We start from the raw sequence: 13,546 nt of genomic DNA on the forward strand, positions 1-13,546 counted from the left end.
ATCAGATCATGATGGTAAGTAGGCTGGAAGTGGCCGGAAGTGGGTGTACTCTGACATAACCCCGTAACCTGACTCGTCAGTAATATTCAATCGGCTAATGTCTAACCCCATTAGCTCCGCTCCGCTTGGCTCCGCCATTTGCGGGCCCACTCTCGTTGTAACTATATATATACTCAACTCGTACATAGGTTACACCTCAGTAATAAAATCGACTAGAGTTTACCCCCTTCAGTTCTGGTTGCCAGTTTAGTAAGTTAGGGCATGGACGTGTTACTTGGCACAGCGCTCCTGGCATAAGTCGCTGAGGCCAAAGCCCTCTGCCACGGAGACACTCCTTCGTCTCAACCTGGTCTCTGACAAGTACCCCACTCCTGAAACACATCTACCACTGTTCCACATACCCCTTCCACGTTCCCATATTTTTTCCGATTTTTTCAAGCCATTCCTGACCACGGACAACCATCAGTTTCCAAATTGGGCAACTGTCACCCGCATATTCCACCGCTTCCTCCATATCTCCATCAATTCTCCACCAATCCAGACGAATTTGGTATCGTTGGAAATCCCTTGTCAACACGAGTCGAACAATGTTACGAGTGACGCATTTGGTTCAGTGGTTGAGGCGATCGCCATGGTTCTTTATTTCCTTAACAACGTTAATATTTCTTTGATATTGCTTTTTTTCTTACTTGTTCCTTGTGAATCTGTTGCCGTCCTAAACCCGTTGGATATTTGGATTTCCACGCATACTTTTTTCATATTTATAACTGCCTCTTCCCTGTATTTACAAAGAGGACCCCCCTGGGGAATGCCTTTACGCACTATTTGGGGGTTACCCCTTGAGTGTAGGGATCGAGAATACATACCCACTAAGACTTCGTTGGTTTTTAACCGTTTTCAGGAAGGCCTGCGTTTTCGTTCAGTAGGTTCTTCCATGTCTCTAGTGCATTCAGGGTTGATTTTATAGTGTTGTAGGCTTCCGGTTTCGATATTTTGATTTCATTTCCCTTGGTGCTCTTTATGACTGTGCGACAGCGTAGTTTCCAAAATTTAAATTTCCCCTTCGAGTGAGGGTCTTGAGGTGCAGGTTTTTTTTTTTCGCTCAGTTTGTTGGGGACTGGTTGAATGTGAGGAAGATGTGTTGGGTGTTGATGTCGTGGTGGTGTTCTAGGTAGGATAGGGTTTCGTTTCCCAGCTTCTCTGCTTCCATTAAGAAGGATTTGTCAATTAGTAGGTACTTGTGCATTGCACAGCGGCCACGTCCGATTACTGGGCTGTTCGAGTTATACAGGTCCGCCAGGACTAGTTCGTAACGTTGGTGGTCAGCAGTGGGGACTTCGGGGTCTATTATATATTCTTGGACATGTCGTCCGATACATATATTCTATTCATTCTTGACATGTACGTGTGTTCCTAATGTGTGTCCAGAGGTAAAGTTCTGGGCCAGGGCTGGGTTGGCTTTCCTCCATCCGTCCGTAAGTTTGTGGTGGCTCGTGAGGCTCTGGCCTGGAAGGCTTCGGTTGCTTTGGTTGCATCATGTCAGCGCGCTGGGGGAGTCGGTCTATTGCCTCCTCAACCATGTTGAAATCCCTCCCTTCTTTATCCTGGACCCGGGTATTCCTGGTGACCAGGTCGCTAATTCCACTTAGTCTCGGACATAATTGTTAACGTGAGTGCTTGAAGAGCTTCTGTGGGTGAGTCTTCGGGTCGGCATTTGTCAATGGGCAGTCCCTGCGGACACCACGAATGCGAATACGACTATGTTTGCACCGAGCACGAGCAGAGACCAATTCCAGAGGGACTCAAGACTAATGATATTCATGTAGATATTGCATATACACGTACATACAGGGTCAGCATGGCATTTGGACAAGTAACATATCGTCGAGGAGAGGATCAATGGACTCCGTTTGCGAAACCATTAGCACCGCTAGGGAGCGGGACACTCGTCTGCCCATCGGGCGATGGGAAGATTGGAGTAGTGGTCCCACTTTTGGCAACTACTTCCACGCTCCTTTCATAGACCAACCTTTTATTCCTACGACGGGCCCTCACGCCTTGTCGGAGACGGTCAAGAACTGGCACCGTCGATATCCAGGAGATACAAGCTAGAAGGCATGTGTGTGGTTTTTTTTTAAGTGATCGGTTTGCTAATGAAGAAGGGAACGTACCATCGGTGACGGATTGTCCATATTTCAAACCCGATGGACCGGAAGCCGGGATATCCTGTCTCCCTAAAATGATTTTTAAGCCCCGATCCTCCTCAATGTAGGGGGCAGGGATATCTTACCCTCCACCAAATTGCTCTCGATCATCACGCCCATGATCGAATGGGCGGTTTCAGAGTCGGGATCTTCGAGCTGGGTGGCAATGTTGTCAGCGACTTTAGGTTGATTGTGATGAATCTTCTGGGAATTCCCATGGGAACAGTCGATCTACAAGGGGAATTTTGAATATAAGGACAGTACTTTAGACACGACACGAAAATGATTTTGCGCACCATAACCCTCTCAGTTAATCCCGCCTTGCTCAGTTTCGCCACACAGGCTTTTACATGCTGGGCCTCATAATTTGGCCCACTTTTTCCACCGCGTAAGATTATGTGCGTGTCTGGGTTACCTTCGGTTTCAACAATGGAGCTCAAGCCCTCCTTTCCAACGGAAAGGAAGACATGACCGCTCCTTGCGGCGCGGCATGCATCAACGGCTATTTCCACGCCACCATCTGTTGCATTTTTAAATCCGATAGGCATGCTGAGTGCCGAGGCTAGTTCGCGGTGGACTTGTGATTCGGTGGTGCGGGCCCCAATAGCGCCCCAGGAGACAAGATCGGAAATATATTGGGGAGTGATGGTGTCGAGGAACTCGCAAGCTGTTGGGAGTCCCAAAGACGTGATGTTTAAAAGGAAATTTCGGGCGGTTCGCAACCCGAGGTTGATTTTGAAGGACCCATTCATTAGAGGGTCTACGTTGGGGAATGAATGAATTGGGAGAGTTAAGATGATGCACCTCCACTCACCATTAATAAGACCTTTCCACCCAACAGTTGTTCTGGGCCTAATTTGAGCAGACTCGATATCAACGATGCTCAAGAATTGAGCCCACAACGCACTTTTCAAAGTAGACTCGCATGAGGATGAGGAGCTCATCCTTTGCAGTCTCCGCGTAGGCTCTCAGGGACTTGGCGTACTCAACACCAGCCTCGACATCATGTACAGAGCACGGCCTAGGCAAAGCGGTTATTGAATGTTTTCCTCCATGCTGGACGACTGACCCGACCACAACAAGTAATCGATCATCATCCCCTCTAAGAATCGCTTCTACCTGGCTCCTCCCTTCGAGTACCGTATCCGCTGCTCGGAGAGTTAGGGGGTAGTCCTCCATGAGGATCTGGGGTGGAATCAAGGGCGCGATCGCTTTGACGCGACGGTTTGTCAGTTTCGAGACTGCGTCTTTCACAGTGGACATTTTGAGGGAAACGGGATAAAGAACAAGTGGCCTAAGAGCCTAAGGTGCACCCCAACACGCTGAGTATAAAGATACGGTGCGATTCTTGACAGCGTTCTTGACAGAAGAGGATGTTGCAAAGTGAATTGAAAAAAACTCAATGCGTCAGACTCAATCATATTTCAGAATTATTCAGCCTAAATTGTCACTCGTGGTGTGACTGAGAATGAGCAGTAGTCACGGGGGCCGGTTTCCCTGTTTTGTGGCTCCGTCTCGTGCTTTATGTAGGTGCTCAGGCCGTTCGCTCAACAAAGCTACTTGTGTTTAAGTATTACTTTAAGTGTGCAAGCTAGCGGGCTGGCCGATTTATATAATATTAGCATGCAAGGCTGATCCTCCTGACCAAGATCTCCTCAACAGGACTCCCAGCGAGCATTTCGACCCAAAAATGTTTGGAACATCGGGAAGTCCTCAGAACTTTACCCTTATTATCATTGATCCTCATGGAAGAATTCCCCAGTACTTGATGGATTCTGGAATTATGTAATTTGAAGAGATCCTCAAAATGTTTAGAGTGATTTTCCGGAAGTACCATATTTTCCCAACAGGAGAGTCCACCGCCCCTATTGCGTCAACCGGACAGGGACATATGCCAATTCGGGATCCGATCCGTTGAGGCCTCATAACATACTTGCGGATACATACTTGGTGTCGCAGCACGCATGATCCTCGGATTCGGCGAAAAATCAGGATGGACACGGACTAATTTTGCAACAAGGGCCCCGGCGAGGCTACTTCCATTATTATTATTAACCACGAATGAAGGTCGGGACCATGAACTACACACACAGAGTCACAGTGATGCGCAAGTCAAATGCGCGAACGTCGCGTCCTCGAGACAGAATTCAAATGCCTCAGAATTCACCTCGCTCCATACGAACTGTTAGATAAATTCCTCAGTCACGCCACTCACAGTACTTGTGTGATGATTGAACACTGAAATATCCTTTCTGCAATATTGGAGTGGCCGCCGTCTTCACGATGCTACACAAGGGGTTGACTTCTATCAATAGAACCCAGATTCGGACGCCGCATTGGCTTTGGTCGAGCTAGGCCGGACTGAACAAGGTTTGTTCGAGTTATCCACAATCGGAGATCATAGCAAGTATTAAGCAAAAAACACACGCCAAGCCAGAAGGTAGACGACCAACAATTCCGAGGTATTACCTGATTCGAGAGGCCTGCGAGTGGTTAGTCTCCCGGACTCGATAAGATATGTGCGCGAAGATGGCTCCTCGCCCAGAACCACCTATATAAGAAGAGGCCACAGTTCAGGTCAAGTTCCAAACAGGCCCGCAAGGATCCGCAGAAGGTTTCGAAGGCTGCAGTTTGTAATCAAGTACACGAAATCAATTATGTAATTTGAATGAATCGGGCGGCCAAACTCACGTGTCATCTTTCCTGCAACTCTGGGCCAACTAGTGCTCTACATTTGCCCCGTATCATTACCTTCATACACAATCCCAGGATTGCCCCAGTTGCGGCATATACGCCCTGCTAGGCGGCGCTATCCTATACTTTCACGTCCGTTCTACTACCTTGCTTCCGTGCGGTGGTAAACCCCATCGTCGTGTGCCTGAATACCAACCCCTGGACTGCTTAATATTGGTGCTTAGATACTAGGGACCCGTCACTCTCCATGGCGACTAGTCCGGAAGAACAGATTGGTAAGACTTGCGCTCGATTCGCAAGATTTGAATCCTCAGCGCGAGTTCACTCTAGATACTTGCCGCATTTGCAGTGGGCCCGCAGAGCCTGGGGAGCCCTTATTTCATCCATGCAGATGTTCAGGGACTATTCGATACATCCACCAGGATTGGTGCGTAGCCTTTCCTTTGTCGTTGGGATCCCGCAGCTCACGTTAGCCAATTACGTGCTTCAGTCTAACCACCTGGCTACAACACAGCAAGAAAGGCAGCTGTGATGTGTGCAAGACTGAGTATGCCTTCCAGAAAGGTGCGCGAAATATGACGATGCCATCTACACTGAGATGCCAATTTCATGTCATAAAGTATATGACCCAGATATGCCCGAGAGGCTGCCTGCACTTCTTTTCATACGTCGCTTGGCCGTTCAAGTGCTCCATTGGAAGTTATTTGCTTTGAGGACTGTCGTTATTGCTACAATATGGCTGGCCTTCCTGCCTTATACCACAGTTTGGGTGTGGAGACTTTATTTCTGGGCTGGTGAACATATGTGTGTCATATCCGTCTCTTTTCTATTGCGTGGACTAATGGCTCTCGAAGTGCTTGGAAGACTTATGGCGAGGAACGACCTTCTTTGTCTCCCCCATCACCTCTGAATGTCCCTGCCAACTTAACTGCTTCTGAATCGTCACCATCTTCAGACAACAGATTATTCCTCACTACCCTCCTATCGAAGCTGCCAAAGAGCGAAGTGTTCCACGATGTATGGGGCGATATTCTCACCGGCCAAATCATTGCGGCCCTCATCATCGTTTTATTCCTTGCCGTGTTTCTCTTGCGTGAATGGATTGTGCAGAATGCTCGTCCTGGAATTTTTGGGGAGCCTGTGGTACCTGACGGAGCGGAGGAGGCTCGCCCTGCAGCTGCAGGCCAGGATCCCCACCAACCGGACCAGCCCGACGTAAACCAAGGAGAGCTCCAGCCAGAGAATGTCGTCGCGTTCCCCGCAGCTCAGGGCCAAGGCCAAGGCGAAGAGCTCGCATTCAGGTTTCTGAATCGACGACTCGAGCGCGGACGACACCTTGGACAAAGAAGGGTAGAACAGGCCGACGGCGCACCAGTACCAGTCCGTGATGACCTGGGGCGCGTAGCCCACCATCACGCTGGGCGGAGAGCCAAGGTACAGCTTATGGCTCCACATCCCCAATTCGCTGAACAAGGTGTCCCTCGCCGCCGGCGGGTGCAGCTGAAAAGGCTCCGCGGGACCACCGGAATAACCGATGACGTCGATGTCAATTTGTTGGATGATCATCCGTCGGAACCTGAGCAGGATCATTACGCACCAGGTTCCAATCCCGAACTGGAACGTATCCGGATGAGAACTGAATGGGAAAGATACTTTGCTCGGCCAGAGAATACAACGATCGAAATGAATTCAGATTTCGCTACCTCATCCCGATACTCCTTTGCGTCGACGGCTTCCTCTTCAGACGTGGATGAATCTACCACGACTTCATCTGGAAAAGAGCTCCCCGCCACGTATAGTGCGTTTGTTCTAGCATGTTCAATTCCCTTGCCTCCTTCTCCAGAAGCGCGATCACTGGACCTCCCGTATGAGGCCTCTTCCATACCTCCCATCTTCCCTTCAGATCCAGCTATGATTCCTCTTCCGCCCAGTCCATCTTCAAGTCACGATGACCAGCGTAGGTGTCTCATGTGGTTTCGTTGTGTCGTGGATGGCCTTGCTGAACATCATCACTTTCACACGCACAGGTTCCACCTGGGAGGTCAAAACCCCTCGATGGGTACAGAAGCTGGCTGAGAAACCTCAAGATGAGGGTGATCAAAAACAGAGCATGTTTTCTCCTCCGCCTCTGAACCCTAGCGCGTTGCATCAGGACGACGAGTCAGATATTTTCGCCCGCGAAGCTCGCGTATCTACGTCCTCTTGGGATTCTTGGGGCCAGACCGGATCCCCCTCGGCGTCATCCTCATACCACCCTATACCAGACTCATTACCATCATCGATCCACGTTGATTCTCTCGTGCCTGGGCCATCGACACATCACGTCGCTTCCATCCCACGGCGCCCGCATCTTCCTCCTACGACCCCCAACGAGGAGCTTCCGCCACCATCGCCGCGGCCATCGCATGCCCGGCCATCCCCGCTCCCCACTGCCCATGGGGCTCATACCCAACTTGGGCATGCGTCACCTCACCCTGCATCGTCAAAATTACGTGACGCGACGACACCGAGCGGGATTGATTTTGGGAAAGCTACGTATCGCGCACCAGAAGATCTCGATCTCGCGACCAGTTATTTTCCAACTTCCACACAGGATGCTCCGGAGGGTGGCGAGGAGACAGACATTGACGATCAAGATGACGACTGGGGGATGGAGAGAGGCCCCCTAGCGCAGGAGGATGACATTGATGTACAAGAGCAACTACCCGTCCCTGGACACCATGGAATTCGAGAAAGGCGACAAGGAGCAATTGCGAATGAAGAGCGACGGTTAAGACAACAAATCGATAATGAGGCGGCAAGACAGAATTGGGATGCTAACGCACCCAACGCTCCGAACAATGATGAAGCGGAAATGGTGGAAGGAGGGGAAGATGATATGGATGGCCTCCTTGAAGGTGCATAGTTATTCGTCTGCGTGACGAGCAACTAACTTGATTCGCGTGTACTAGCTGTCGGCATGCGCGGACCTTTGTTGGCAATTGTCCAGAACGTGAATATTCAAGTCTTCTGGTACGAGCGTCTGCTTACCCCGGGTGCATTTTTAGGTCGCGTTGATTATCCTCATTTTGGATATGACGATCGGTGGAGCTGTCTGGATTCCCTTCACCATCGGACGATCACTAGCTCTCAACCTAGTAAGCAGCATGGAGTTGGATACTTCCCTCCTAACTCAACTTCCTTAGATGAAACCACGTAGATTGCTATTTGTTCTTCATTTACCAATTCGTATCGTGCGCCTTGCCACGGATCCTATTGTGGACGTGTTCCTATGGTTCCTTCGCCCAGCATCCACGCATCTATTCGGGGTATTATCGGAGGTGTGGAAGCTTCGGGCTTCTCATACCCCGGATTCAGCAGTCCGCCTGGATTCCATCTACGACCATGTTTCTAACCGACTCAAGCAAATCTTGGCGTCCGCTGGTTCGAAAAATTTTCCTCTCGCATACTCGACCTCCCACATTGACCAGCTGCTCATGCGACTATCGGATCACTTTGAATCGTACATCCCGGTTCAGTCAAAGACCGCCCTTTTAGCTGGACGGGCATGGGCCAGGGAGATTTACAGCGCTTATGGCCGGGTCATGGCCTCTCGATGGAAGGCTTTGGCAACTGGGGCTGGACCAAGTGAACAGCTCTTTTCTGTATTCCTAGGTTACGTCGCCTTGCTTGGTTTCGGAGGTAGTTTCCTTGCAAGCGGGATTCTATACTCCGGAGCTTCAACGTTCGTAAGAAGCGCCATTACACAACAATTGATAGTTGTGAAGGTACGCCGACCCTTGATGGCGTCGACTCAGAGTCTGACATCAGTCGACAGGTTGCAGTGTTCATCTTAATCGAGCTTGTTGTCTTCCCCTTTGGTTGCGGGATCATACTGGACATCTCGACCTTGCCCCTCTTTAAGGATGCCACAATATGGACCCGGCTTGAGTACTGTGCCAGTGTCCCTTTGACGGCTGTCTTCTTCCATTGGATGCTTGGCACCATGTGTGAGTCTGTTAACGAGTCCTTTGTTTTACGCTGAATGTCAGCTCTCGCAGTCATGTATCAATTTGCAATGCTTCTCGCGGCATGTCGAGGATTAATGCGTAAGGGTGCCATGTGGTTTATAAAGTACGTTAAATAATATCGTTGGGAATCATGTTCGAGAATGCAATGACACATGATCATAGAGATCCTGCTGACCCCTCGTTCCATCCCATTCGAGATATTCTCGACCGCCCCGCCCTTTCTCAGCTGAGGAAATTAGGTGTGAGCGCTTTGATGTATTCTTTCGTAATTCTTGGTGGAGTAGGCGCGGCGATCTACTATCTGCGTTATTTCTGGACTCCATTTCACATGCTTCTTCCCTTGCGTTGGGATGCAAAGTAAGTCATGATTCAGAACTACTTAACTCTGGTTGACATATTTCTCATCGACTATCGTTGCGAATAGGAACCCTATTAGTGAAATACCAATCGATTTACTATTTCTTCACATTGTGGCCCCAGCCATCATCGAATCTGTCAATGTTCGTGACACTTTAGTCCGGGCCACGACCATTTGGTGGGAACACGCTGCACATGAGCTGAGGCTCACCTCATACATGTTTGGTCAACGGGTTGCTGAAGAGGAGCAACAATCAGTTTTCTCATGGCGGCGTCTTCCGCTTATCCGGAATAGACCATGGGCCGCAGTTCATGCAGCAAATCAACCAGCCCCTGTTCGCGATGGATCATTCGTGCGTGCTCCTGCTGGTGACAGTATCGCGTTCCCGGAAAATGAACGTCAGATGCTCGTAACCACTGACGAAAATGGCAACCCGCTAGACGACGAAGGCAGAAGGCTCATTGAAGTACAAGATGCGGCTGCCCTTGCTGCCCACCGTACTGTAGCAGACGATTATACGGTTCTCTATCTCCCCCCTAATTTCAAATATCGAATAATGGCTTTCATAATGTATCTGTGGCTCACAAGTGTCGGCATCGCCACTGTCGCGGTCGACACTCCCATCCTATTCGGTCGATTGCTCTTGGATCGCCTCGTTGGTCATGCTACGCATGACGGATACTCATTTATCATTGGTGCTTCATCGTTCTGGGCGCTCATCACATTCGGACGCTTTGTTGTTCGTCAGTATCAGGGGGTTCAGGACTTGCGACAGACGTGGCGGGCTACATGGCAGCTCGGAAACGCGCGTCCTGACACCACGGCCCTAGGTGTTGATCCACTCTATACAGAGATTGGGCATGGTGTCGTGTGGATTGGGAAGCTTGCTGTCCTGACAATTGCGCTTGGCTTTATCATACCCCTCCTTCTGGCTCTTGTAGTCGAACTCTACATCATCCTCCCTATTCGTATCGGACTGTTCCCAATGGAACAACGTGCTCCGACAATTTACATCTGGGAAGATTGGGCTCTTGGTCTTGTTCTCTTCAATATCGCCCTTCGGATGGCACGACTGCAGAATCCGCCAGCTATTGTAGCCGCCTGGGACGCGGTGAGTATATGCGCGTATTCATTATTTCTGGCTTGCTAATACATTCATCTAGATGGTTGACAATGGTGTTACCTTCCTTGATTTCCATCATGCAATGGTTCACTTTGTGTGGCCCGTGATTTCTGGTCTCCTTCTCATGATTGCCGCACCTGGGATCATACCTTTCTCCCTAACGAAAGTTTTGCATGTCGAAGTCCCAGACAACCTGTCCAGTGTGTTACTTACTCGATGTATTGGTTGCATCAACTAATCTTTTTCAACAGTTCGCACGATCTATCCGGCAATCTTCATTGGAGCGTGTACAGTCACGATGACCTCCACCACAGTCAACTATTTGGAGAAATGGGCACAGACTGTTAGGGACAGCGAATTCTTAATAGACAAGCGGCTCCAAAACTTGGAACCTGACGGGACACGGAGCATTCCTGACATCCCAGCTCGTTCTTCATCAATCAGACAAAATCATGGCTGAGCAGCAGAGGTCAGAGGGCGCAACCTAAAGATTCTCGTTCTCTACATTTTCTTTGCGTTTCAACAAGCATTTTGTTACTTACATTAATCACACCTTATGACTGACTCCTGTTGATGTACTGTGTTGGAAATATATGCATTGGCACTTGTACCTTTGTGGAAGTTCCGTGATGGAACGCGCGTTGGACTCATGCTTAATTGCCTTGTGCTTGGCGAGTCTCTCGAAAGCTAAGCCATTTATCATAGCTTCAGTCGTAGATCGCTTCCAGAGTAACTTGCGTATCTATAGTTCAGGCCCGTCGGAGTTGACGTGTCAAACATTCTCAGACTCATCCTCAGACATAAGCGGAGAAGCCTCCGCACCCGTGGTCCCCGAAGCGGAGTAGACCCGGGTGTTGAAACATCCAAAGCACTCAATCCGGACCCGCTCCCACTTGGCCAGATGGCACCTTTTGTTAGAAATCACCTCCACCTACAGCGGTTTTGTGAGAAAGTGGCAGTCGAAAAGTGAAAGGGTATTGAACCCTTTCGTAAAAAATTGATTGACAAAATGGGTAAATATTAATATTGGGATTTTTTTTTTTCAATTCAAAAAATTATATGCCAATACAGTAGAATACGCGCCATTCTGCATTTCTGGATACTGTCGCGCATCAGCGCTAGACGTGAGGTTTGGGGATTGGCTATTGGGGTGACATACAAATTAAACGGGATTTCTGTCCTAAAGTTGATACCTCAGATGGCCACACCTTCTGAGAGACATAAGAAATGGACTTTCAATGGTAATAGTGTGCTGAGGCATGAATCAGTTCGTGATCTGAAGGGCCATCTGGAGAACTTGAAAAGTAGTGCAAGTGGGAGGTCGAGAACAATGGTCCAAGTCAAAACACCCCCATCACTCCAGCGTCTTCGAAGACTGCAATTGTGTCTTCTGAGACTCGGATGCCGATGATTAAATTTGCAGGTCCAGTTCGCTGGTCTGGGTTGTAGAATGAGCAAATCGGTCTCAAGGCATCGGGGTGATGCAGTAGGGTATGTGGCAAGTAGCTCACAAGGGAATTGCAAGTAAATACCGTAGTGTTCCATGAAAATCACCTCCAGACCTTGGCAGTGAACCTACAAAACCCCTCTGAGATGAGCGCAAAAAATCACGTGTTTGATGAATTTACACAAATATGAAAATGATGATATTTTTTTTGAATCTGCCAATTACAATGAAGGAAATGAATAGGATGCAAGCGTGAAGACGCATGGGCAGGGGCCCGGGCACCTTCATAACTGTGGGTCATTTAACGGAAGGCAACAGAAAGTTGCGTGCTGTAAGGCCAGTTGGGGTGCTGGCCTGGGTTGACTCAGTCCTCAGAATGTCGAGATCTAGGCTGTATGGAGCTTATGATTTGACATCGGGGTGAGGGTAAAGAGTAAAGAACCCTTCAAGGGGTGTCACTTCGGGAAATACCGAAGCCGAGGCTAGGGAGGGGGGTCCGCTTGACGTGTCGAAACAAGTTTTTGCCATGTCAAAAATTTTGATTCAAATATTGTATATACAGGTCTAAGACACGATGATTATACTCTATTTCCGCGCCCGCTTCGTGTTGCGTTGCTCATTGTGGGACCCACAAGTCCAATTTGGCGGTATGTAAGTACCGAGGCCTTGACATAACCTGTGGAACTAAGGATATTCATGAGTCACGGCTGCATTCCCCATATGCTGAACTTACCCAGACAGTCTCGCATCCAGCTGCAGTACACCTAACGACTGCTGAGCCATCCTCGATCTCTGCTGGGGAGACTTGAGAAGTACAACACATGAGCAGACCGGTAGCCCGTTTGGGTGCGAAACGCATTGGGCGGCCACTGGCATATGTTGCTGGTTGTACAGAGGCGTCGGCCACATCGGGAGTGTGTAGCATTGCAGCTGTAGTAATTGGATCATGTGGGAGTTGGGTGGGGGAAGCCGGCAAGGTGTCGTGAGCCGTATCTGGACCGCTATTGCCAATATCACTGACAAGTTGTGAGTTTTCCGGTGGAGACTCTTCTAAGTCTGTAGTACTGGTAGATAGTTCCATGTTAAATCCATTATAAAATATAATGTGAGACATACCGAAGGGAAAGGCGGGAGCTGTGGGCGTCAGAGATGTCCAACTTCGCCGCTACAAATCTCCTTCTCCTAGTTTCTGCTCGGTTTGCTACCTGTCGGCCATTCCAGATCATCTTCAGTCCTTCCAGCTCAAAATCTGAGATTTGAAACTCGGGTGGAGGTGGTAAAGGTGAGTGTTTCTTGGCATAGTGGGCCGTCATATTATACTTCCACACCGAGTTAGCCCCCTTGGGACACCGAGGGCATTTGACTGGGACATTAGCACATGGATTTGAGGGCGATGGTTGACTGGCAGCAGCATAGGAGAATTTTACGAGTCTTACACAGGTTGAATTCGGATAATCAATGGTGAAAGATTCCTTATTCTTCCTCAAGACGATCCAGCACAATGGGCTTGGTGACAGACAGAGGCCACAAGGTTCATCCTCCCTGTTGACAAAAGGGTCATATAAGACGTGGGCCGCAACATGTGCCAGCAGCCTGGGTGGCGTTTCAAAGATCGCGTGACATCGAGGGCATGAATTGATGTTACTCAGAACATCTTGGTCAGGCCCTTCAACCTCGCACGCAAAACACACTTTGCCTAGGGACACAGAA

The 13,546-nt window shown here is 49.3% G+C and overlaps 3 protein-coding genes across 3 annotated transcripts; 1 reads left to right on the plus strand and 2 right to left on the minus strand.

Moving 5' to 3' along the window:
• Nucleotides 1-1,795: 1,795 nt before the first annotated feature.
• Nucleotides 1,796-3,611, minus strand: EI90DRAFT_2975196 (uncharacterized protein). Its single transcript, XM_039055842.1, has 7 exons — nucleotides 3,274-3,611; nucleotides 3,112-3,225; nucleotides 3,019-3,056; nucleotides 2,501-2,964; nucleotides 2,291-2,435; nucleotides 2,172-2,234; nucleotides 1,796-2,108 (listed from the first exon to the last, which is right to left on the minus strand). Exons 1-7 carry the CDS (start codon nucleotides 3,465-3,467, stop codon nucleotides 1,897-1,899), a joined length of 1,230 nt encoding a protein of 409 aa, XP_038913371.1. The 5' UTR covers nucleotides 3,468-3,611; the 3' UTR covers nucleotides 1,796-1,896.
• A 1,274-nt stretch (nucleotides 3,612-4,885) lies between these two features.
• EI90DRAFT_2975197 (uncharacterized protein) lies at nucleotides 4,886-10,849 on the plus strand (the record flags this gene model as incomplete). The annotated part of the gene is made up of 15 exons (XM_039055843.1): nucleotides 4,886-5,173; nucleotides 5,229-5,325; nucleotides 5,389-5,462; nucleotides 5,519-5,702; nucleotides 5,753-6,855; nucleotides 6,926-7,795; nucleotides 7,850-7,890; nucleotides 7,946-8,035; nucleotides 8,084-8,665; nucleotides 8,716-8,887; nucleotides 8,939-9,011; nucleotides 9,071-9,265; nucleotides 9,333-10,377; nucleotides 10,430-10,589; nucleotides 10,641-10,849. The coding sequence occupies exons 1-15, from the start codon at nucleotides 5,146-5,148 to the stop codon at nucleotides 10,847-10,849; spliced, it is 4,923 nt and encodes a 1,640-aa protein (XP_038913372.1). The 5' UTR covers nucleotides 4,886-5,145.
• Nucleotides 10,850-12,927: 2,078 nt separating this feature from the next.
• EI90DRAFT_2928640 (uncharacterized protein) lies at nucleotides 12,928-13,524 on the minus strand (the record flags this gene model as incomplete). The annotated part of the gene is made up of 1 exon (XM_039054966.1): nucleotides 12,928-13,524. A coding segment is annotated over one exon (597 nt), but the record flags the coding sequence as incomplete, so codon positions are not given.
• Between the last annotated feature and the right edge of the window lie 22 nt (nucleotides 13,525-13,546).

The sequence above is a fragment of the Cantharellus anzutake genome (genome assembly GCF_015039405.1).
Source record: "Cantharellus anzutake strain C23 chromosome Unknown EI90scaffold_42, whole genome shotgun sequence".
In the NCBI taxonomy this organism is placed as follows: Eukaryota; Fungi; Basidiomycota; class Agaricomycetes; order Cantharellales; family Hydnaceae; genus Cantharellus; species Cantharellus anzutake.

Coding starts and splice junctions, on each gene's coding strand:
- EI90DRAFT_2975196 (XM_039055842.1), bottom strand. CDS start 3,467: ATGTCCACTGTGAAAGACGCAGTCTCGAAACTGACAAACCGTCGCGTC. Junction 2,436..2,500: donor GATTAACTGAGAGGGTTATG/GTGCGCAAAATC, acceptor TTCCCCTTGTAG/ATCGACTGTTCCCATGGGAA. Junction 2,235..2,290: donor CGAGAGCAATTTGGTGGAGG/GTAAGATATCCC, acceptor AAATCATTTTAG/GGAGACAGGATATCCCGGCT.